General features: G+C 35.3%; 1 protein-coding gene across 4 annotated transcripts in view; it reads left to right on the top strand.

The window, feature by feature from the left end:
- The window catches only part of PTPRZ1 (protein tyrosine phosphatase receptor type Z1), a 175,099-nt gene that overhangs the window by 131,402 nt on the left and 19,531 nt on the right, over positions 1-24,166 (top strand). For 2 of the 4 annotated variants that reach the window (XM_045847726.1, XM_045847709.1), the window contains exons 13-21: positions 4,908-5,052; positions 10,348-10,439; positions 14,710-14,795; positions 17,235-17,255; positions 17,417-17,513; positions 20,919-21,001; positions 22,342-22,476; positions 23,039-23,173; positions 23,973-24,136. In XM_045847726.1, the coding sequence (XP_045703682.1) occupies positions 4,908-5,052; positions 10,348-10,439; positions 14,710-14,795; positions 17,235-17,255; positions 17,417-17,513; positions 20,919-21,001; positions 22,342-22,476; positions 23,039-23,173; positions 23,973-24,136 (958 nt within the window). The remainder of the gene's footprint in view (positions 1-4,907; positions 5,053-10,347; positions 10,440-14,709; positions 14,796-17,234; positions 17,256-17,416; positions 17,514-20,918; positions 21,002-22,341; positions 22,477-23,038; positions 23,174-23,972; positions 24,137-24,166) is intronic. The other 2 variants (XM_045847736.1, XM_045847719.1) reach the window with 1 other exon arrangement.

Below are 24,166 nucleotides of genomic sequence, written 5' to 3'. Positions count from 1 at the left end.
AGGAGCAATTATGTGTTATTAATACATTTTTAGTATACTGGTTTTAAATGATAGATTGAAGTATGCTTTTTTAGGTTATTTTAATTTTCATATTTATTCATGCTCTAAAATAAGTTGTAAACCAACTCTACTAAATTATAAAATGAATTATAAATTCTGAGAGTTATATGATATAAACACCTCTCTGTACTCTGCCCCATGAAAAAGAATTACATAATTTGTACTGCGTAGCTTGGGGAGCTTTTAAAAAAGTACTGTTGTTAAGTTTGGAGAGAGAATGGTTAAGATTTTCTTTAAACAAGGTTTTAGTTTTTAAAAATTGTGATTGATTACCTTAATGCTACCTAAAGAGGGCAGTGTAAACTAACAAAACAGTGTAGTTTGTACTGTTATACACCTTTCTAAGAAGTTAAATAATGGGCATTAATATGCAGTGTTTGTATAGATATTATATGACAAGATGTAAAATATTAGAACATTTTCTGTAGAAAGGCATTACATTTATTAATGTATTTTATGCAAATGCCAGATGTTTCTTAGAGCACATTATTGACAATATATATAATACAGATGTTTGCTTTAAATGCCAAAGGGAAATTCAATACCATTAAGCATATGAAATACTAGATAATTTTATCAAATTGATCAGAAGAATTTTATAATTTTTTAAAATTTAATTTTAAGGCATTTTAAGTTTAAAATGAAAATATTTAAATCTTAATAGTAAGTTAAAGGACAGGCTAAAGTAACATCTTGCACTATCGTTCCATAAAGGTGAACATGTGTAATCCAAAACATATACATTAATCTCATTAGGATATTTTCTCTTTTTATGATTTATTTCCCTTCACTTAATTGTATATTTTTCTTTCAAAACAGCGACAATGAAAAGGTTGTACATTTTAATAGAGAAATTGCCCTAAGTATTCTGACTTGATACTATTTAACATTGCATTCCAGGTTAAAAATTTAAACTTTATGTGAGAGTAAATAATGAACCAGTAGGTCACCATATTCACTAGGAATGAAAATATATGTACATTTTTCTTGAAAATGAAAAAAATATATTTTTATTCCAATTATAATATGTTTAAAATGTTTTATTAGATGTCTTTTAAAGGAAAATATTAGGAATCCACCTATTTTTCTATCTCACTGGGTAGTGACATTAGTGAGATGTTCTTGCTAGATTATGCTTTTATAGGGAGACAATATATAAGAAAATACCAAACCTAGAACTATTGACTAAAGTTTAGCAATTTCTCTTCAATAAATTTCATTTAATTTAATTGAGAGTATGTTCTCCCACTGATGAGGAGCAAACAATATGAATACTATACCCAATATCATCAAATAACTTAATTTATGACTTAAATGTGGTAGAACAGAGTTAGGGAAGTTATGGGCTGTTTTTATTTCTCTGCCTATAATAATATCATATGCAGTATGTCATCAAATAATTGAATATGCCACTTTATTGAGTGTATATAAACTAATTCTGAAACTTATAACTTGATTATGTATTTTTAAAATGTAGAATACCTTATAAGACATGTTCATCAAATAATATAGGTAAGCCAAACATGAGTGTGTGCAATATCTGACTGCATAGACCGAGACCCAAGGACATGGGATTCTATGGTCCAGGTCAGGTAGGGCGTTCATAGGAAACTGAGACTGGAAGCCTGGGCAGTTGATGTCTGTATCTTAGCACTAGGCTTTCAGGATTGTAGACATTAAACATATGTATATGATGCTTAATTTGTAATGCCAAAATTATACTGTTTTATTCTGAAAGCGTACTTTAAGGTATTAATTTAGTGCTTTTTTTCCTAATTGTCTGTTAGTAGATTCTTATCATTTAGTTAACTCACACATACTACTGAGATATATAAAAACATAATTATTTTAGTCTTAATTAATGGATATAAAAATCAAGACAACTAATTGCCTTTATAATGGCTGTATATTGTCTTTATTATAGCTGTATAATGACAACTAATTGTCATTATAATATACAAAGTAATTAGTTGATTGTGTGCATTTTCATATAGTATCCCATTTGTAATAAAATGCCTAGGTTTCATAACATGTAATTACCATGGATTTATCATTCTGTCTTCTCAATTGAAGGGTTTATTTTATTTTTTCAGATTTTTTATTTTATCTTATTTTTATTTTTTATTGTTCAATCACGGTTGTCCCCATTTTTCCCCTGTTACTCTCCCCTGCCCTACCCACCCCCACCTCCCACGGTCAGTCCTCCCCCCACCCCATTGTCTTTGTCCATGGGTCCTTTATATACGCTCTGTGATGACCCTTCCCCTCCTTTCCCCCATTAGCCCCTCCCCGCTCCCCTCTGGTCCCTGTCAGTTTGTTCTTTATTTTCATGTCTCTGGTTTATTTTAAAATTAGACATCCCAGGAAACTTAAAGTCTTTATACAAAACTATATGTGTTCACAAGTGTATGTATATAGTGTATATGGTATATATGGTAGTTTGTTACATATTTTATATATTATATCTTATATAGCACATATATGATCAGACATCTCATACATATGTATGCACATCTAAAATGAGATATTTATGCATCTATATATACTAATATACATATTGTTATGAATATTTGTAGCCATTGAAGACCTGTGTAATTATATAAGCTAGTTTTGTATGTAAATTAAGGCACAGCATTGGTTCTCAAGCTTGAATGTGAACCAGAATCACCTGGAGGACTTGCTAAAACAGATTTCTGGGCCTTACCCACAGAGTTTCTTTTTTAAAAAATTGTATTGATTTTTAGAGACAGGAAGGGAGAGAGAGAAACATTGACTTGTTTTACTTATTTATGCATTTACATTGTTGAATCTTGTATGTGTCCTGACCAGGAATCTAAGCCACGATGTTGGTGTATAGGGATGACGCTCCAACCAACTAAGCCAGCTGGCCAAGGCCTCCCAGAGTTTCTGAATCAGCAAATTTGGGTAGTTGGGACAAGCCCAAAATTTGCATTTTTAACAAGTTCCAGGTGAAGCCAATGCTACTGTTCTGGGGACTACACTTCAAGAATGACTGGTACAGATGACAATATTAGGTACTAGGTACCAGGGACTTAGCTAAATGGATGATTTCATTTATTCCCCACAGATTTTCTATTTACATAACGATGGTTACAGGAGAAAAAAATGTGAAGACAATTATGTATAAAACAAGGTGCTTTTGTAAATTTCATAAAGAAATATTTAATGTATTCCCCGTCAGATTAATTAGTTTTCTAGATGAACCTCACCATAATACATGATTACCAGAGCACATGATTAACAAAATAGAAAGTAAGCCTGGGGTTTCTTTCATAGGAATATCAATTACAGCTTAGGTGTCAGTGCACTTAGACTATTTCCACTCTTCATTTTTATGATTTTTAGGCACATCTTTGAATTCTACAATTTTCTAGCTAATGCTTCCATAGTTATAAGAACAAACATTTTGAGAAATGTGAGTGACATTTATATGCCTTTGACCCACATGAGTAGATTAAGTTATTGGCCAGTTTTACACTATTTAGTTACAGAAGGAAGCTATTGTTTTAAATCTTAAGTTCTCTGCCTTATATTGTAATGCTACGTTTACGAATTTATGTTACTCTAAAAATATTTAAAATTCAGTTGAATCCTTTTGTCTCATATCATTAATGGTAAGGTACTCAGTAAGGTACTCAGTATAACAGCACCAAATGTGCCATTTGTGTAGGAAGCAATGTAGACTCTCACGGAGAACTTAAATGTGGTTCTTTCAAAACTTCTCCAGGTGGACAGGTTGTGGTGTCAACAGCATCATGGCAGAGCAGTTCTAATGTTCAGGTCCCTTCGTTTCCCACTGCACACACCTCAGAGTAGAAGGATAGTGGTGACTGACCACTGACTCCCTGTGGTTATGAAACTCTTTCAGCAGCTGGGAAGAATAGCTCCAGAAAGCACTGATTTTGTAAGTGCTAAAACAATAGCATACCTGCTTGGTCACAATAAGTAGTCTTCTGTCATCTTTTAAGATGAACTCAAGGAGAGAATTTAGCCTTTTTCATAAAAGATTTTTACCCATTACCATTTATCCCCCTATACCCTCTTCCACCCCTACCCATTCTCTTACCTCCACAATCACCACACTGTGGTCCATGTCCATAAATTCTTTTTCCTTTTTTGCTTGATCTACACACCCCGCCCCAACCCCAGAGCTGTCTGCCAGCTCTTGATCTATGAATCTGTCTCTATTTGCTTGTTACTTTAGTTTGTTCATTAGATTCCACATAGGAGTAAAGCATATGGTATTTATATCCCTCTGAGTGGCTTATTTCAGTTAGCATAATGCATCCTACATTTAAATTTTAAATAGTGTGCTCTTTATCTTAAGGGTTATCTTACTGTAAGAAGGGTTATCCTAAGATCCTCTTTTAATGAAATTATTAACTGCTCCTAATTATTTACCTGATTGCAGGCTTTAAAATAATTCCTTTAAAGTTAAGTTGGAAAAATCAAGATTTTATACGGTGATTCAGTAAGTAGCACTATTTTCCTGATTATTTTATTTAAACACTGGGTAGTTTTCTTATTTTAATAATTTCATTTCCCTTTTAACAACCTTTTCAAGTCAGTATTATGCTCATTTCTTTCCACGATTCCCCTACCTGGATGCAAATCTCTGTTAGAATGTTTTAGGTCTTTGGCTCTGATGACTTGCCTTATTTTTAAATTTTGTTTCACTTAAATTCACTTATAATCATAGACACTCTTTGCATCTTAGAGTCAAAATTTTAAAGGTAGGCAATGGAGATGAAGATGGCAATTATTTGGTCAAAAAATGTTGTAACTTAGAGTTTAAATATCAACTCTCTCCATTTTCTCCAACACAGAAGCCAGTAATAGTAGCCATGAGTCTCGTGTTGGGCTAGCTGAGGGGCTGGAGTCCGAGAAGAAGGCAGTTATACCCCTCGTGGTCGTGTCAGCCCTGACATTTATCTGTCTAGCGGTTCTTGTGGGTATTCTCATCTACTGGAGGTAAGTCGAGTATTTGTTTTGGAAATGTCTTTCATAAAGCTCAGATTTTTGCCTGTTTTTTACTTGAAAGTTCTTCAAAGCATATTCAAAATTCCTTTTCCTTGACAGCTACCCTTAATTGATCCAGACAACTGAATAGGTGAATTTTTTAATCTAGAGACATAATGATGAAAGATATGATTGTTCTTCATACTTAAGTCAAACATTTGAAGATAAAATGGAGGACCTTTGGTTCTGGTTAATATAATACAGTATTTTGACAGTTGCACTTTCCTATTAATCTAACATTCAAACCTTGTCATAATATTAATATGAATCTAAGCATCTCAGATTCAATGCTGCCACTGTTATAATTTAAAAGTTATTATTTAGGAAAACATAATTTTTTAATCTTCATTTGAGGATATGTTTATTGATTTTGAGAGAGGAAGGGCAGGAAAGAGAAATATCAATCAGTTGCCTCCTGCATGTACCCCAACTGGGGACTGAATCCACAACCTAGGCATGTGCCCTGACCGGGAATCAAACCCACAACCGTTTGTGGTATACAGAACAACACTCCAACAACTGGGCCACCCAGCTAGGGCAGGAACAACAGAGCCAAATGACCAGGGCAGGAAAACATAATTATTGATATAGTAAAAATAATTTTTAATAACAGAATTTTGTATGAGAAACACATCAACTACATACTAATAACAAAAATAATACCCTGCCCTGGCTGGTGTAGGTCAGTGGATTGAGTGTATACCTACGAATCAGAGGGTTGCCAGTTCAATTCCCAGTCTAAGGTACATGCCTAGGTCGCAGGCCAAGTCCCCAGTTGAGGGGCACGTGAGAAGCAACCACACATTGATGTTTCTATCCCTCTGTTCTCCTGCCCTTCTCCTCTCTCTAAAAATAAATAAAATCTTTTTAAAAATAATACCCTATATATAAGTAAAATCAAGAAATTCAAATAAAAATATAATTAGAAAATAGTTAATGACTATATTAAGATCCTGGGATTTTAAAATTTATTATAATTTGCCTTGAGGACAAAATTAGCTTCATTCTCATCAATCACCTACTAAAATCTTTGAAAAACAAGGAAAATTGCACCCCTCATTGGCTTCCCACCCTATAGCAAGGTGAACACACAGCAAATTAGAAAGTTGAATAGGGATACAATGTGAGTAGGATCAGTGTTATGATTGGGTCTGTTGCAAAACAAGGACTTTATGATAATATAAGGAATCCTATCTGTAAACTAAGAAAGGGCATAGCTTAATACCTTATATTTCTGTTTTAAAAAAGATCTTTGTTCAAAAGATCTAAGATTAACTGCTCTTTGCTTAGCAACATCTTTCTGTAAATACATATCACCACTTTTTATGTGTTATCCGAAAATACATCCTCTCATTTCATTCAGAAATATTTATTATGTGAATTGACTGTTTTCCATGTACCCAGGGCTATGTTAACTACTATGGAAAAGTATTCAAAAATGGATGAAAGAATTACAGTCACTCCTGTTATGAAATTTATGCTTATTACAGTCACTCCTGTTATGAAATTTATGCTTATTTATGCTTATGAAGAGAAATCATTTTTCATGAAAAGTATCTAAGTATGAAAAAAGTATATGCATTGACAGTTAAGCCTCTAAAGCTAAAAGTTTTAAAAGATACAAAGAGATAAAGGTAAAAGAGACCAAGTGATCTTGATAGGTCAGAATAGGCAGGGTAAATATAAAATGTAGTGCTTGAGCTGGGTAGAATTCAGAAAGTGCAGGCAAGGGAGAAGGGCATTCCAAGCAGGAGAAAAGAAGGCTGGGAAGCAGGATGAGCTGAGTGTGTCTGAGACAGTGAGGCCTACAGCATGTCCCTACATGTGGTTGCACAATTCTTGGCTAAGGCGGAATGTTTTCATGGTCAACTGTATTTCCTACCCAACTTACTTTACAGAACAGAGTAGACTGCAGACTATGGGGAGCATATCATGCTTTCATTATCCTACATGGGTTAGGTGTCTATTTTGTCCATAACTTGATGCAAACAAAGATGCTTTCTTCAGTAATTTCCATAGTTGCCAAGACTCTTTTCACAGAAGATTCCATGCTCAACAGAGGCCCAAGAACACATACAGAATTCACAAATCTTTCCTGTTCGTATTGCTTTTCTCCCCACTGGGCTTATTAGCCCACCTTCTTACCAACATTAATATCATGTTTATTTAGATGACTGGTTTATATCTAATCTAATTTTCCCTACCAATCAATTTTTGAAGTTAGTGGAAATTGGGATTAAGCAAACTCAAAATAAGATGGAAAACAGGACCAAATGCTACTTCATAGTAACTAGTGTTAGAATAAACTTCCAATAAAGACAGATGTCAGATGGTTTATAGCTATAACATGGAAATAATTACAATGAGCCTTCTAATCTTTTATTTAATATTTTAAGTTTATTTTCTGTAAATTTGAAAATGACTTTTATTCCATATGATTTGATATTTCATGGAAATTTTAATTTTGGAGTGCTTTTTTATCTTCCATTGAAGAGTCATTCTATCTAAATTATGCAGAACAAAAAGATAAAGGTTCAAGTTTGACAATATAATTTGACCTTTACCAATAAGATGTTTCTCTTTTCCTCACAAGTAACACTTTATATACCTTCAATACAGAGTGCACTAGCACTCTGATGTTTTTATGTATTTATTTTATATCTAACTATCAAATGTTCTGATAAGATTTGTCACTTTTACTTACCTATTTAAAGATTTAATATGTCTGCCCTAACTCACACCCACTTGAAGTTAAATCACTTTGAAATGTGACTTTTTATATCAGTAATACAGTAGGACTATCATTTACTAAATTACCAAATGCTGATGTTAGTGCATTCTTCAAGATTTGTGTGAATTATCCAAACTCCAGTGTAGATGCATTCGTAAACAAAATGATTTCACTAGCCAATTTGGAAACAATCTGGGCCTTCCTGGAAACTGCAGCCTGTGGAAAGGCTTAAAAGTCATACCAACAAGAGTCCAAATGGTAACATGGCACTTATAAGGGTTTCCAAGTTTATATATTTAAACATTTTCTTATCCTACTTTTTCAGGAGAAACTATAACTTCAGATGTTATGATAAACCCTCTCTTTTGTCTAACTTACCCAACTCAAGGTGGCTCCCTATGTTTTGTGTAAACCTGGAGAGAAAGCAGGTTGTAGCAGAAAGGTAGGACAAATTAGAGGTGATAAAATCTGGGCGCCTTTCCCAGTTCAGCCTGCGAGTTCCTATATGGTTTTGGGAATATCACTGACCCACCTAGGAATTAGTTTTCTATTTTTGCCATTCAGAGGGAAGGTTCACTAGATCATCGTAAAGATTTCAGTCAGACCTTCTTTAGTGTTTTTGTCGTGAATACATACTGATGAATATTGCTTCATATGTGTATATGGATCTATAAAATGGAATAATAATTACACATCCCTCGCTTTCAATTCCAAATGCTTACTGTGATGAAAAGGTGTAAATTAAATAATCAGATTAACATTGATTGATGGGACCTGTGTCTACAAGTTTAAAACAGTCAGCACTTTTTTCTTCGTGGCTGAGTGATAATTAGCAGGAGACATAGTTATCAACACTTAGCACATAGATGTGAAGACATTCACTGCTTATACAGAACAGATGGACTATAGATACTGAATCTTTTCATACATTAAGTAGTATGCCTTGACACTATTTTCCAGATGTTTTAAGGTATATTTGCATGAGCCAAGTAGTAAGTTTTTAAGGTGCAAAATTACTTCAATAAGAAAGATTTTCAAAAAGTTATTTTTAAAGAAGACAAAATTTTTAGAGCTTTTTTAGTAGTTAGAATCCAAAAAATACCAAAGCTGTATTCAGCAAAACAACATTGCATCAAAAACCACATAGAAAGGAACTGTCCATAGACACATTGTTTTGGCTGGGGTTGAGGGGGAAAGAAATCATTTCGAATTCTCTCATGATCTTAAACGTAAGTCTGTGGGCCATTGAGGGGAGCTACCAACCCATAATAGTAGCCTCCCAGCATGTACCATGCTGCCGTTTAAGTAGAAAGTCACTTCCTAGGTGAGACTGACCTATATAGTACACCAAAGCAATATACAGATGCCCTTCATCCAGAATTTATCCTGCAGTTTTATTTTTCACACTTTCAAGCTTTTTGGTATGATTTATCAGGTTCTTTTTTTTACTAGTTAGTGCAAGTAACATTATTGGACCACTTATTTTTTAAAGCAGAAGGATATCAGATTACATAGCTGGAAAAAGTAGAGTTGGTGTTTAACCAGATACTACAGTGAACATTAGCAACATGTTAGAATTCAATATCAATGTGCTGTAACCTTTTCTATTTTGAGATTGGCCTTCTTCCCATTCCCTCAGACACATCCTCTGTTTATCCATCCACTCAACTATCCATTCATTCATCTTTCTCTAGCTATATATTCGACCTCTCCCTCCCAAATGTTTTGAGATTTTAAGTTCATTTGAGGCTCAGGTAGATGTGAGAGTCTAAAATGCACCCGTGGATAACTTGTGGTTGGTGGGTTTACTTGCTTCTGAAAATCCACCTCATCCTTCAACATTTAACAACTGTTGTACTCCTGTTGGGTCAACATAAATCAAAAGACATGGTCCCATCTTCTTTAAAAATGTAATAGGCACAAAACAAATGTATTGTAAAATATATGCTCATTATTTCCTCACTTTGTTCTGTCATTAGTACATTATCATACTTACAGTATAAAGCTGCCTGCTTTTCTCATCAAAGTGTTGTCACTGTGGAAATTTTGTTTCTGCATGGTCATAGCTGGCTGCCCTTTCCTAGTAGCTGAATATGCTCAGAAGGACCTAGTCACAGAAATATTGAATGAAAATAGCTGTGGAAATGCATTCTTTCCCACTGTGGTCCTGTCTAAGGTGGCAAGATGCTGGCATACAGCCACAATGGAAGAGTGACTAAAGTATTGAGGTGTTCTATCTTGGCAAAGCACTACTCAGCACCAACTAAACTTCACATGCTATCTCTGCTTTCATCATGCCTGATATCAATTTGCTTGCTCTTCTGCGTCTGGTACAGGCAAAACTGAGATAAATTTAGAGGACATAAATTTCTTTAATACCTTGAATTTTATAAAATAGACACAGATTTGAACTTATGTTTGATTCTGAAGATTTCTGTCATAATTTTCAAGCAGATCTGAAGTTGTCTTATTATCTGTGATAGCTAGAAGTATAAATTGCTTTCTTTCCTTTCCAGGAAATGCTTCCAGACAGCACACTTTTATTTGGAGGACAGTACTTCTCCTCGAGTAATATCCACACCTTCATCCCCTATTTTTCCAATTTCAGGTAATAGCTTAATGTGTGATCATGAGTATCTGGCAGATGTTGAATGAGAAGCAAAATGTTGGAAGGTTTGTCCATATTGGAGTACTTTGCAAATAGTTATAATATACTTCAGTAAATATTTGTGTTGCCCAAAATGCATATTACTGCATGTGTCAGGCCCCCAGGTATATAAGTTATTCTCAGAAATTTTGAACATTCTTAACCATACACATGATGTGGAAAAATAATTTGTAATTTTCAGATGTAATATGTTAAAGAGCAAACATTTATGGTAGTAACTTATTAAGAATGATGCTAAAAAAAAGAGTAATGCTGAGTTTTCATCATTTCAGCTACTTCAATGGAAACTTAAATAATAAAAACAGACTAAATCAATGCAGTAGGGTGGGTAGGACAAGATTACAAAAATCAGGATAAAGTTTTGATCCCATCTAACCATTTGAGTTTATGTGAGAAAAAGTTTCTTAACTATGTATTAAGGAAACATCGACTATTTAATATCAGAACTAGCCTGCTTAACAATATGCAAGAATTAGCCAGTGTCATTTTGATTAAGCCACCCAGTAATCCTAGAGTTCAGTTCACACTAAGTTCATAGACACCTATTTAATTAACATTGTATAACATTCCAGAATGAAAGTGGTAACAAAAAAGTTGTTAGAAGTAGGTGGCCTATGGAAGAAATATGGATGGAGGGTGAGATCAAGACACGGACAGTCACCAAATCACAGAAATAAGAAGGAAAATCTCATCCAAATGGTCATTTTACAGAATCTTTTTTAAATGTTCTGGTACTACATACATTATTACTAAAGATCCAAGTTCTATCTGAACGTATCTTCTGAAATTTCATGATTTAAAAAATACAAGAGGGAGAATTCCAGCCAAGATGGAGACATAGGTAGAAACCCTTGGCTTACTTGCACAACCAAAAGGAGGATAACAACCAATCTAAAATCAATAAACAAACACAAGTGCTAGAAAGTCAAACTGCATGGAACTCCGACAACCAAGGAATTAAAGAAATAGTCAACCAGACCAACCAGACCAGTAGGACGGGTGGACAGAGAGAACCACAGGCAGCGGCCCATGCAGGCGGGGCTGGCTGAACAGGAAACTGAGACTCAGAGCTGACTGTGGACTATGGCAGGGGTTACCAAGGTGGGAGAAACTCCCAGTCTCACACGAGAGTTTGTTGGAAAGTGAGGCTAGAACCTAGCAGGAGAGCTGCATTGTTCCCTCTCTGACCCCTCCCCTACAGGCTGTGCCGAAGCACTGCAAGGAGGTTTGCCCCACCCCGGGTAAATACCTAAGGCCCCACCCCCTTACAATTTAGCAGGTGTGCCCAGACAAAGAAATATGGCCCAAAAAAAGAACAGAGCAAAACCTCAGAAAGAGAATTAAGCAATGAGGAGATAGCGAACCTATCTGATGGAAAATTTAAAGCCCTGGTAATCAAAATGCTCACAGAACTGATTGAGCTTGGTTGAAAAATGAAAAACCAAATGAAGGATACCCAAAGTGAAATAAAGCAAAATATTCAGGGAACCAACAGTGACAAGAAGGAAGCCAGGACTCAAATAAACAATTTGGAACAAAGGGAAAAATTAAATATCCAACTGGAACAAAATGAAGAAACAAGAATTTAAAAAGGTGAAGAGAGTCTTACAAAACTCTGGGACAACCTGCAGTGTTCCAATATCCAAATTATAGGGGTGCCAGAAGGAGAAGAACAAGAGCAAGAAATTGAAAACTTATTTGAAAAAAATAATGAAGGAAAGCTTCCCCAGTCTGGCAAAGGAAATAGACTTCCAGGAAGTCCAGGAAGCCCAGAGAGTCCCAAAGAAGTTGGACCCAAAGAGGAACACACCAAGGCACATTGTCATTAAGTTACCCAAGATTAAAGATAGAGAGAATCCCAAAAGAAGCAAGAGGAGAGGAGACAGTTACCTACAAAGGAGTTCCCATAAGGCTATCAGCTGATTTCTCAAAAGAGGCAAGAAGGGGCTGGAAAGAATCCCGAAAGGCAGGGACCTACATCCAAGATTACTCTATCCAGCAAAGCTATCATTTAGAATGGAAGGGAAAATAAAGTGCTTCCCAGATAAGGTCAAGTTAAAGGAGTTCCTCATCACCAAGCCATTATTATATGATATGTTAAAGGGACTTATCTAAGAAGAAGATCAAAAATATGAGCAGTAAAATGACAACAAACTCACAACTATCTACAAATGAACCTAAAAGAAAAAAATAAGAACAAAAACTAAGCAAGTAACTAGAACAGGAACAGAATCAGAGAAATGGACATCACACACAGGGATTTCAGTGGGGAGGGGAAAGGAGGAATGGGGGTAAAAGGTACAGGGAAAAAGAAGCATAATCAGGCATAAAATAGACGAGGTGAGATAAAAAAAATGGTATAGGAAACAGAGGACTCAAAGAATTTATATGTTCAACCCATGGACATGAAGAGGGGAATGCTGGAGGTTTGGGTGGCATGGCAGAGGGGGGATAAAAGGGGGGAATTGGGAAAACTGTAATAACATGATCAATAAAAATAGTTTTAAAAATAGAAGAAAAAAGGAGAGAATCCTTTTCTTTGTAATTTTCAGTAGGCATATATATCAGAAATGTTTCACTTGTTCATCTTTCATCAATCTATATTGTCAATTGCTACTGTCTTATTTCTATTTTCTAATTTATATTAATCTTCTGTGTATTTATTTTAGTACAGCACAATTTCTCATTAACATAATAGGAATTTTGAGACTGACAACTCTGTTATCTATTGCATTTTGAGTCCCTTCACTTTCAAACATACCTCTTCTATGTACCCCGACAGCACTGGTGTGCAAAGTAACCATAGTATTATCCAAAATCTAGCACAAGTTGTTACTAACAATATACAAAATAATCCATAATCAGTTCCTTGTTCAGGAAATCTGAAATCCGTGTTCTGCTTCTCAGAGCAGTGATCAAGGGCATCCCCTCTTTTCACCTGCAGCTCTCAGAAGTGTGCTCCTGATCCCCCAAATGTGCATATTTTCACATCAAATCAGAGAATAAAAAGATATGTGGGTCTCACTCACTTGCAGACCAATTTATTAAAGAAATTACCAACTAACCTGTGATAAAATGTAGTCAATTTGCTTGTGCAAAGAGGTTGCCTATACAGGATAATATCAATGGGTAAAAGGACCTGTAGTAGCAGAACCAATGATTTTGATATGAGAAATTATTTCTGGATTCTCATCTATTTTATAAATAGGTAAGAACAGCTACATTCAGGCAAGATCCTTTTGTAGGTGTGAAGGTGAAATTACATCTTTGTCTAGTGTCTCTTAAGCTTAACTGGCTAATTCAAGTTTAGTATTCAGGCACAAACATCTAAGAGAGAGAACAGATGGATTCTATTTTTTTTTAATCAACTAATTCTTGGTAACTGATGCTTAAAATATTAAATGGCATAGATGCTGAACATCTGTTGATGTAAATAACTGTTTCTAGTGAAATGTGCTTGATGTTTCCTTGTCAGAGAAATCACTTGTGAAATTGCATACTGTGAACTAGGTAATATGTTTAATTCGATAAATTCTTTCCAGGAATAAAAATAGAGCCTGTTGAAATAATTTGTCCTCTTCACAATTAATTAACAGATCCAATGACTTTGTTTATGTAACATATTTTCAAGTTAAAATTCTTGAAATATTCAAGATTAAAAGTCCCACAGATTTTGGACAGCATTTCCAGTGAATAGTCTGCATATAAATGTTCTCTATTATTTATAAAGTGAAGGGAAAATGTTTTCAACTGTAAATATCAGACTATTTAACAGTAAGACATTAGCTATACAATTTTATAAAACTGAAATTGCACTGTACATCATGTTAGTTTATGGTAAACTTGATAGCATATTATTTCTGCATTTTTCCCTAAAATGTACATGTAACTCCCACTCCTGTTAGAGAGTTACCGATGAAGAGATGCAGTTTGCCGATAAGAAGTGAAGCTTTGGTGATATTTATAATTTAACATTGAGAATGAACTCTTTTCTCTTTACAGTAGAAACAGGAAAGGGATTCTTGGTCAAATTAGAGTTTTAAAGTGCAGATTATGATTGATAATATATACAGAGAAAATTGGAAATTTGGTTTATAAAAATAGTTAAACTTTGAAGTTGCTTTAGAAGAAGGAACCTAATCTTTATAAATGAAAAGCACATTCTTTATATTGAATTATCCTTTCCAAACTCATTTTTTTATTCACTTAGATGATGTTGGAGCAATTCCAATAAAGCACTTTCCAAAGCATGTGGCAGACTTACATGCAAGTAGTGGTTTTACTGAAGAATTTGAGGTATGATTTTACTATATTTATTTTTAGTAATATAGAAAATAGCAAACTTGAAAGATTCAGCAGTAGACTATTTCGTGACATAATGACATTGAAGCCATTTTCATTTCTCATGGGAATATTAGTTCCATAACCATTATGTATTTAGGAGATGTGTGATAGTTATCATATTATTTAAAAAATTGGTCTTCCATTTTAAAAAGCCATGTTGTACTAGTGGAAAAACTTAAAAACATTGTTACTGGTCCATAAAATACAATCTCAGCATTCTTTTAAAAAATAATCTGCATTAGTAACAGCGATTCCTTTTAATTTTCTAAGTATAATTTATACTAAACTACAAAATATTATACTTTTCAAAGTATATATAAACTCAGTTATAAATATTGTACTGGTGTAAATACAGAAACATATATTATACAGATGTAATAAATATTATACAAAGTAAAATCCCATCTTCTTCTCAGAAAAATATACATTTCTAAAAAAACATTTAAACTTTACAATCTGTGAAAATTTTTCTAGTAATATCCCTTAAAATCGTCTTATGCAGGACAGAGAAATATGCCCATTGACCTATCAGTTTAGCAGATTTTTCAAAATAAGGTAATTTATTATACTAGGTGATTCTACATTCAACCTTCATCCAGTTCTGGAAGTTATTTGTTTTTATTTCTATTTACATTACCAGTGAAATCCACTTCCACAACATGAATTAACAACTAATAAATAGCAGGGCTGGGATTCAAACCTAGGTCTGTGATTTTAAAGCACATGTCCTTCCCATTCCAGAAAGCTAGGGATCTCCAGACTATCCCCCAACCCCTCCCCTCTAGAAAATATCAGATTGCTTTTCTGTCTTCCCCACCTGAGTCCCCAAGTCTTACTCTTGGAGCCCCCCTTTCAAGCACTTTGGGCTCTGATCCTGATCAGAGGGTGTTCCACTTTTTCCATTGCACCCAGGAACTGTTCCCCCATAGTCACATCAACCAAGATATGTTTAGGAAGGAACATGGTATAGATTAGAAACCTGTAGAAATCACAAGAAGTAGAAATGAAATGTGGTATGGTTTTACCAAATTAAAAATAGTCAATTCATTTAATCTTAAATGAGACCTCAATTATAGGTACATTGAATAAGAAAGCAATGTGAGATAATGACTAAGTCAAATAGAACAATAGTAAGAATTACATATTTCAAACTTCAAATTAATTTTTCTCACCTTAAGAGAGGTTATTGAGTGGTATGATGTTAATTCATAAAGCCTATCAGGTTCACATCAAACAAAATTATAATTAAAAGAGGGAGAAGGTGTCAAGGATAGGTCTAATTTCCAAAATATTAAAAACCATCAAGAAAAATAGATAATTTATAATAAAGTTGCTGATAGCCTCTGTGCAAAAACAGATTTATAGCTTTCACAACTATAAAAGCCTTTTGAATATTATCAAGCTATTGTAATAATAAAATTAATAAAATAAAGGCAAAACATGTTTTCTAAATTCCATTGCTTTTAACTCACAGTCTGAGTCAAGAAAAGTTTTCACTAACTTAATAATTAATAACTAATACTGCTACACCTCTTAATGGTTCATGTATTAAATAGTGTTTAAATCTGGAATCCGATGACTTGCTGCAAAACAAAAATCCTCCAAAGCTTGTTGGGAGATCGGCTGAGCCATTTTCTGATGAGTCAGATTCATAGTTGGGTTCTATACTTTCTTAAAAATTATAAGATTTCATGTTAGTTTAATATTAATAACTGAATTCCAAATTAATATACTTAACAAGCATATCTAAAACTGATTTTAGTTCACATTGAAAGATAATTGCAGAAGTAATTTTTCTATACCCAGTAAAGGTTAAATTAAGAAGAGGTATACTAATTAAATATAGAGAAAGTAATGCTATCTGAATTTTTATTCAAAATAAACTAGAATGTATGATTTAAAAGTTCTTGGAGATTTTTAACATTTTGGCAACCCTAAATCTGTTACAAACCACCTAATAGGAAGCAGTTTATTCTTTAAAATTACTCAAAATAAACAAAAATATGTATCACTAATTCAGAGCTTCAAATAGTGCTACAGTGATCAAATTATATTACATTTGGATATTAGCAAATCTGACTAATATGATAAAGTGTGCCATCAAATATATGGTTTTTCTCATCTGCATTTTAAAAAATTCATTGTATTATTATCCCCATGTCCTTTTATAAAATGTTAACTTTTACATAATTTTAAAGTTCCAAAATTATTTGAATTTTTGATTTGCATGCATCTGTTTGAAACATTCTGTTTTGTTAGTATTTGACAAGTGTATTTATTGCATGATCATAGTTTTCCATTGTAAACCTAATATGAACACTTTTTTTTCTCATTTGTCGTGTGCTGTGGAATTTGATTTCTTTACTTTTTTGGCATTCATTCCCTCATTAGACACTGAAAGAGTTTTACCAGGTAAGGCATTATTTCACTGCATTTTCTTTTAGCCAAGAAATAGTAGTAACATGTAAAATTTTGTGGATAGACTATTTTGTTTGTTTTGTCTTCATTATATTTTAAGGCACTTTATTTGAAAAGATATGTGTTAAAATGTTATACGTACAATTTCTTTACAGGAAGTGCAGAGCTGTACTGTTGACTTAGGTATTACAGCAGACAGCTCCAATCACCCAGACAATAAACACAAGAACCGATATATAAATATCGTTGCCTGTAAGTATGTCCCTAACTCAGCCCTGACTTTGTTATCATTGTCTGTGCCTTTTAACATTCTCCTTAAGTCTTCTGAGAGCAGACTCATTTTAGCTGTTTCAGAACTTTATTCCAGGAAATAAAACTTGTGTTAGATAATATACTACATATATCACTCCAATTTAAATACTTTCTGAAATTAATGATATCCGTTTCTTTTAAATTAAACAAACTAAATTTTGATCCATTCCTTTCTTCAAGCCCCATGAACTTGAAATCTGTGTGTGTGTGTGTGTGTTTTCTTTTCCTTTCATTTTATTTTTTTATTGTTGTTCAATTACTGTTGTCCCAATTTCCCCCTGTTGCTTTCCCCTGCCCCACCCAAACCCTGCTAACCCAGTCAGTCCCCACCCTGTACCATGGGTCCTTTATCCATGTTCCTTGACTAGACCCTTCCCCTTCTTTCCCCATTATCCCTCTCCCTACTCCCCTCTGGTTACTGTCAGTTTGTTCCTTATTTCTATGTCTCTGGTTATATTTTGCTCATTTGTTTTGTTCATTAGGTCCACTTACAGTGAGATCATTTGGTATTTGTATTTTGCCAGCTGACTTATATCACTTAGCATAATACTCTCCAGTTCTATCCATGCTATTGCAAAGGGTAGGTTTCTTTCTGCTGCATAGTATTCCATTGTGTAAATGTACCACAGTTTTTTGATCCAGTCACCTACTGATGGGCACTTAGGCTATTTCCAGAACTTGGCTATTATAAATAACACTGCTATGAACATTGAGATGCATAGGCTCTTTTCAATTGGTGTTTTAGGATTCTAAGGGTAATAATCCCAACAGTGGGAACACTGGATCAAGAGGCAGTTCCATTTTTAGTTTTCTGAGGAAAGTCCATACTGTTTTCCCAGTGGCTGTACCAGTCTGCATTCCCACCAAGAGTGCATTAGGGTTCCCTTTTCTCCACATTCTCGCCGGCACTTGTTTGTTTATCTGTTAATGATGGCCATTCTAACTAGTGTGAAGTGGTATCTCATTGTGGGTTTAATTTGCATCTTTCTAATGGCTAGTAATATTGAGCATCCTTTCATATATGTATGTGCCCTCTATGTCCTCCTTGGAGAAATGTCTGTTCAGGTCCTTTGTCCATTTTTAAGTTAGATTGTTTGTCTTCCTGGTATTGAGTCATGAGTTCTTTATATATTTTGGAGATTGAACCTCTGTGCAAAGCATGACTGGCAAATATGCTTTCCATTATAGTTCTTATGGTTTCTGTCCTTATTTATATTCTATGGTCCTGTTTGCACTCGAGATCTACTTACTGTTATATGAATTTATTAACCAAGTAATATTTTTATTAGGCTTTATTTTTTTCCACCCTTTCCTCCCTCTCTTGCCTTTCTTCCTGGGGTCCTAAAAGGGTTAGTTGGATTCCTTCTTTCCCTTTATTTTCTTGCAGTTTCTCTTTTTCTTCTCAATGAAGAGTTACCTTGCTTTTTTCCTTAATGCAAGTTTATGTGTTTTTTCCTATGACTTTACCATCTTTTCTCCTGGCTAGTGTGGCTCAGTGGATTGAGTGCCAGCAAGTGAACCAAAGAGTCACTGGTTTGATTCCCAGTCAGAGCACATGCCTGGGTTGCAGGCCAGGTCCTCGGTGGGAGGCTTGCGAGAGGCAACCACACATTAATGTTTCTTTTCCTCTCTATCTCCCTCCTCTCCCCTCTGTGTAAAAATAAACAAAATCTTTTGAAAGTTACCATCTTTTTTAATTGAAATGTAATTGACATACATTATATGAGCTTCATGTCTACAACATAACTCAACAATTGCATCCAGCACCTCTTGTTTACATCTCTTTCCTCTTATTTTCATCTATATTCCCTCCCCTCCATCTCTTACAGTTCATCTTCATTTCCCCTTCCTGAAACTTCTACTTACATTCCTTTTTAAATATTCCATGTGCTTCCCTAGATTCATGTGAACATGTTATTACCAGCTTGGTTATTTAAATTCTGGTTCCATTCTAGTTTCTGGAAATCAGTGAGGCTGTACTCTCCTCCCTTTTGGTAGCACATTTTCTAGTTTGCTTAGGTGCTGCCTTCTTTTCCACAGGGCTTACACCAATTTTTATTTTTTTAGTAGAAGATTCCACTTCATGTTTGTCTTCCTCAACTGAAGCAACTATCCTGGCTGCACATAAAAACTCAGCTGCTGAGTTTTTCCCTCTACAAACTGAGTAGAAAATACCCACAGGAAACTAAGAAGAGGATGGAGATGATCAGACATAATTTGCTGGACACAATTATGTGTCTGGCGCTATAAATACATTATTTTGTGTATTCCCTGAAACAACCTGGCAAGATAGGTAATAACAATCCAACTTTAGAGATGAAGAAAAACAGAAAAATTACCCAGTAACATCCATTAAAATATACTAGAATCAAAATAGAAAATTAGGTGAGCCTGGCCTCACACCCCTTGTTCCATTGCCATACATGATTTCTGCATATAACCCTGCACCTTTGTGAGCTGCTATTGCCACAGAAGCATTAATATCCCTGCATATCTCTTTACCTTGTCATGGTTTGGTCTGTACTCACTTCTTCATCCTTGAAAAGAACAGAGTCTGTCATGTGAAACCACCAAGTTTCCTTCCTTTTTCATTCTGTAGTTCCTCCAAATAATTACAATTTTTCTGTAGAACTGAAGTCAATCCCAAACTCCTCATTTCAACATATTTGAATTACCACATTATACAGTGTGTAAGTTACCACAGTTTTCATTCCCTATACTGACAGGGCAGGATCCAAGTCTGTTGTTGGGCAACCTTTCTCTTGTCTACCTTTGATGTAGTTTCTCTTTGAGCTTCTTCCCTTGAAAGAGCCGTTTGCTGTAGCCATTCACAGAAACTTCCTAGGTTCTTTCTGCTTCCTTAGCTCCATCAGCTTCACCTCCAGAGCATATATCCTGCCACCCCTCCTCAGCTCTCTGAGACCCCCGTCACTCTTCTCTCCTGCCAGTGCTCTCCCCAGTTCACAGCCCCAGTACCCACCTTTAGATACCCAGCTAAGATGCCAAGTTCAGGTTCATCTCAGCAAAAATGTTTATTATCATCCCAAACCAGTACAGGTTTGTCCTTCATGTCCCCCTACTACTTTTCATCTGTCTCTTGACACCTGAGCATCCTTTTCTGTGTATATGTCCATCCTCAGCTTCTGTGCTAGAAAACATCTTGAAGGCAGAAGCTCTTGTTATTTTATCTTTATCTTTGTCATTGTTGTACCCCAAAAAGCTTACTAAAGTAAATTATATTTGCATTAATTTTAATTATACTGATAAATTATTATGTGTATATAAAGGAAATTTATGCTGAAAAGCAGTTGGTACTAAAATAAAATATTTTCTTTTTTATTACAGATGATCACAGTAGAGTTAAGCTTGCACAACTAGCTGAAAAAGATGGCAAACTGACTGATTACATCAATGCCAATTATGTTGATGTAAGCATGTTTTAACTAAAATATTATGGAAATTATATTAGAATAAGAATTTGTTATACCACTGTGTTAAACATATACTAGTATTTAATGCATGTTATATGTGGTAGATAATAATCAGTGGTGAGAGATCCCATGTCTACAGGATTTCTGATTGAATAATAGCCAAGCTCATGTAGTTGGCTTATCTTCTAGATGAGAGAGGAATTCATGCTGGGAATGTATCTTCAAGGTAGAATACATAGATAGATAGGTGATGCATAGATAGAAAAGTAGATAGATGATAGATATAAATATAGATATATTTAGAGAGGGTCATAATTTCTTCAATATGAGGGACCATACCACTGCTTATTTTGAATGTCCGAGACCCCTGTCACAATGCTGTGTAGATAGCAGATGATCAATAAATCCTGACTGAAAAATTTCCAAGGTGGTACTGGCTAAAAGTGATGACTACTAAGTCAGTTATCAGCCTTCATAATCTTGAGCCCCTCAGGATACCCAGCTTCTAGAATGTTTTAGAACTTTCCAGGGCAAACATACCTCTGGTTTTTCACTGTGGTGAATTGAATGTTAGTGGAACTTTTATTTTCCTGACAGTGACCTCTTAATCTTGCTGCCTTCAGTTTTATTCACTGTAGGACACTGATTTCAAAGAAGTGAGCACCAAATATAAGTATAAGTGGGTTTACTATAGGCAACCACTTCATACTTCCAGAGAAGGCAATATGTATGCCATTTTGAACATGGGTTGGGGAGTCAGAACTGGCTTTGAATCCCAGCTCTGCCACTGGCTAGCTGTGGGAGCTTGGAAAGCTGAACTCCTCTGAGTGTCAGTTTCCTCATCTCCAAATCAGGATAATGCTTCCATTTTGTATGGATCTTATGCATTAGGGACAATGCTTGTAAAGCATCTTGGCCAGCAGTGGATGCTAAGGGAAGAGTAGCAATTAATCATTAGCGTTGCTCAGTTCCACCAAGAAGAGGGTAAGGAGACAACATCAGAGGTTTCCTAACTATGTAGACAATTGAGCCCCAATGCCTGAAGCATGTTTCAAAGCAGCACAGTTAGGGACCAGATATGAAGCACAGTACATAGACTTAGATGAAATGTACTTATGCTGAAGGTGCAAAAATTTGTGCACCCTTTTTTCTACAAAAAACCATAGTTAAAGAAGAGTTGTTGTATTTGTTAGTACTATCAAGTCTCTCCAGTTTTGCAAGTTTATTTTTATTGTTTTATAGAAAAAAATGTACAATTTTAAAAACCTAAATCTTAGATGGTTAAAAATGGCATACAAATGAGTTAGTAAGAAATGTTTGTCCATTTGTTTCTTCAGGGTTACAACAGACCAAAAGCTTACATTGCTGCCCAAGGCCCACTGAAATCCACAGCTGAAGATTTTTGGAGAATGATATGGGAGCATAATGTGGAAGTCATCGTCATGATAACAAACCTCGTGGAGAAAGGAAGGGTGTGTGTGTAATCTATTATGACATCCCCAAAGTAATGACCAGAGGTGCTTTAAATTGCCTTTAATAGAGTCAGCATTAGGGAGCAGCTAAAGCTGTGAGAGCTCATCAGGATTGCTTTCTAGTAAGTATGAGAACCCCCCAAAAAGTGTTAACATTACAAGTCAAAAAGTTTCACTATAAATCAAGTTATCTGCTATTGAAATGAATTCTTCATACTGCAAGAAAAGTAAATGGGGCACATTGCAAAGCAATGCAGAGTCAGTATGATTTTCATTCTGAAGAGCTGTCTTCCAGCGCTGGCTCCATAGACTAAGAACACCTGACCACACTTTCCACATCTAAAAGGGAGCTGGACCAGATCATCTCTAGTCCCTTTTAGTTCTGTGATTCTGTCCCTGGTCTCATCTATAGCCAATCTACAATTACTTAGAAAGGAAAGAAATATTTGGAACAGTGAGAGAGTCCACTCCTGTCATAGTCTCAAACCTTCACGAATTTCAGGGACTACTCTACATAAAGCATTTGGACGTGGAAATAGCATCTTTACTTTCCCTTTTGCAGAGAAAATGTGACCAGTATTGGCCTGCTGATGGTAGTGAAGAGTATGGAAACTTTCTGGTCACTCAGAAGAGTGTTCAAATCCTCGCTTATTATACTGTGAGGAATTTTACTCTAAGAAACACAAAGATAAAAAAGGTAAGTCCACAAATAATAGGCATACTCATTTGAGTAACACATCTGATCCATTTTCAAGTGAGTGGATGGTATAACCAGCATAAGGTAAAAGTGTTTAATTAAAGGCATTAAGAGTTCTTATCATAGCCACACCTCAATCCCACAGGTTCCTTCTAAGTCTCTAACTGCCAGCTGTGGCTTTGGAGCAAGATAGGTCATGGCGCCAATGGTTGCAGTAGATGTGATACGTGAACAAAAATTCCTGCCCCCTTGATAATTACACACTCAACTAAAATTAGTAGAGCTTGAAGTAAGGAAAGGGGGTAAAAACCCAGAACAGTGATGTATTAGTGGGGAGGTTGTTGGGGAGGGAGAGAGAGAAAGGTAGAGAGGGAGAGCCAGAGAGGCTGAGAGAATGAGATTCACTGACCCCAGGCTAGAAATTCAGGCAGAGTTTCTGTGTTAAAGAGTTGATGAGAATTCCTTCCTCTTCTGCTTCCTCTTAAGGCCTTCAACTAATTGGATGAAACATACTCATATTTGGAGCATAATCAGTTTTACTAAAAGTGTACTGAGTTAAAATATCAATCACATCTAAAAATATCTTGAGAGCAACATCTGGTAAGACTGGTGTTTGACCAAACCATAGGCCACTATAGCCTGGCCAGGTTGCCACATGAAATGAATCATCACAAATGAGTCTACATTTGTGCTTCACTGTGGACTGCCAACATGAAGCTCTGTGTCCTCAGTTGCTGTTTAAGAGCTCTGTGTGTGTTTGCCAGTATATTCCTGTTACTAGCCATCTGGTCTCTTTCAGGGCTCCCAGAAAGGAAGACCCAATGGGCGTGTGGTCACGCAATACCACTACACGCAGTGGCCTGACATGGGAGTGCCAGAGTACTCGCTGCCTGTGCTCACCTTCGTCAGAAAGGCGGCCCATGCCAAGCGCTACGCAGTGGGGCCTGTTGTCGTCCACTGCAGGTGAGACTCACAGATGGGTGTCTAACCCAT

Source organism: Phyllostomus hastatus, unplaced genomic scaffold, assembly GCF_019186645.2.
Source record: "Phyllostomus hastatus isolate PE091 unplaced genomic scaffold, TTU_PhHast_1.1 phas_contig_118, whole genome shotgun sequence".
Classification (NCBI taxonomy): domain Eukaryota; kingdom Metazoa; phylum Chordata; class Mammalia; order Chiroptera; family Phyllostomidae; genus Phyllostomus; species Phyllostomus hastatus.
Note: the sequence above shows the minus strand (reverse complement) of the source record. Positions and strands in the feature narration are given on the sequence as shown.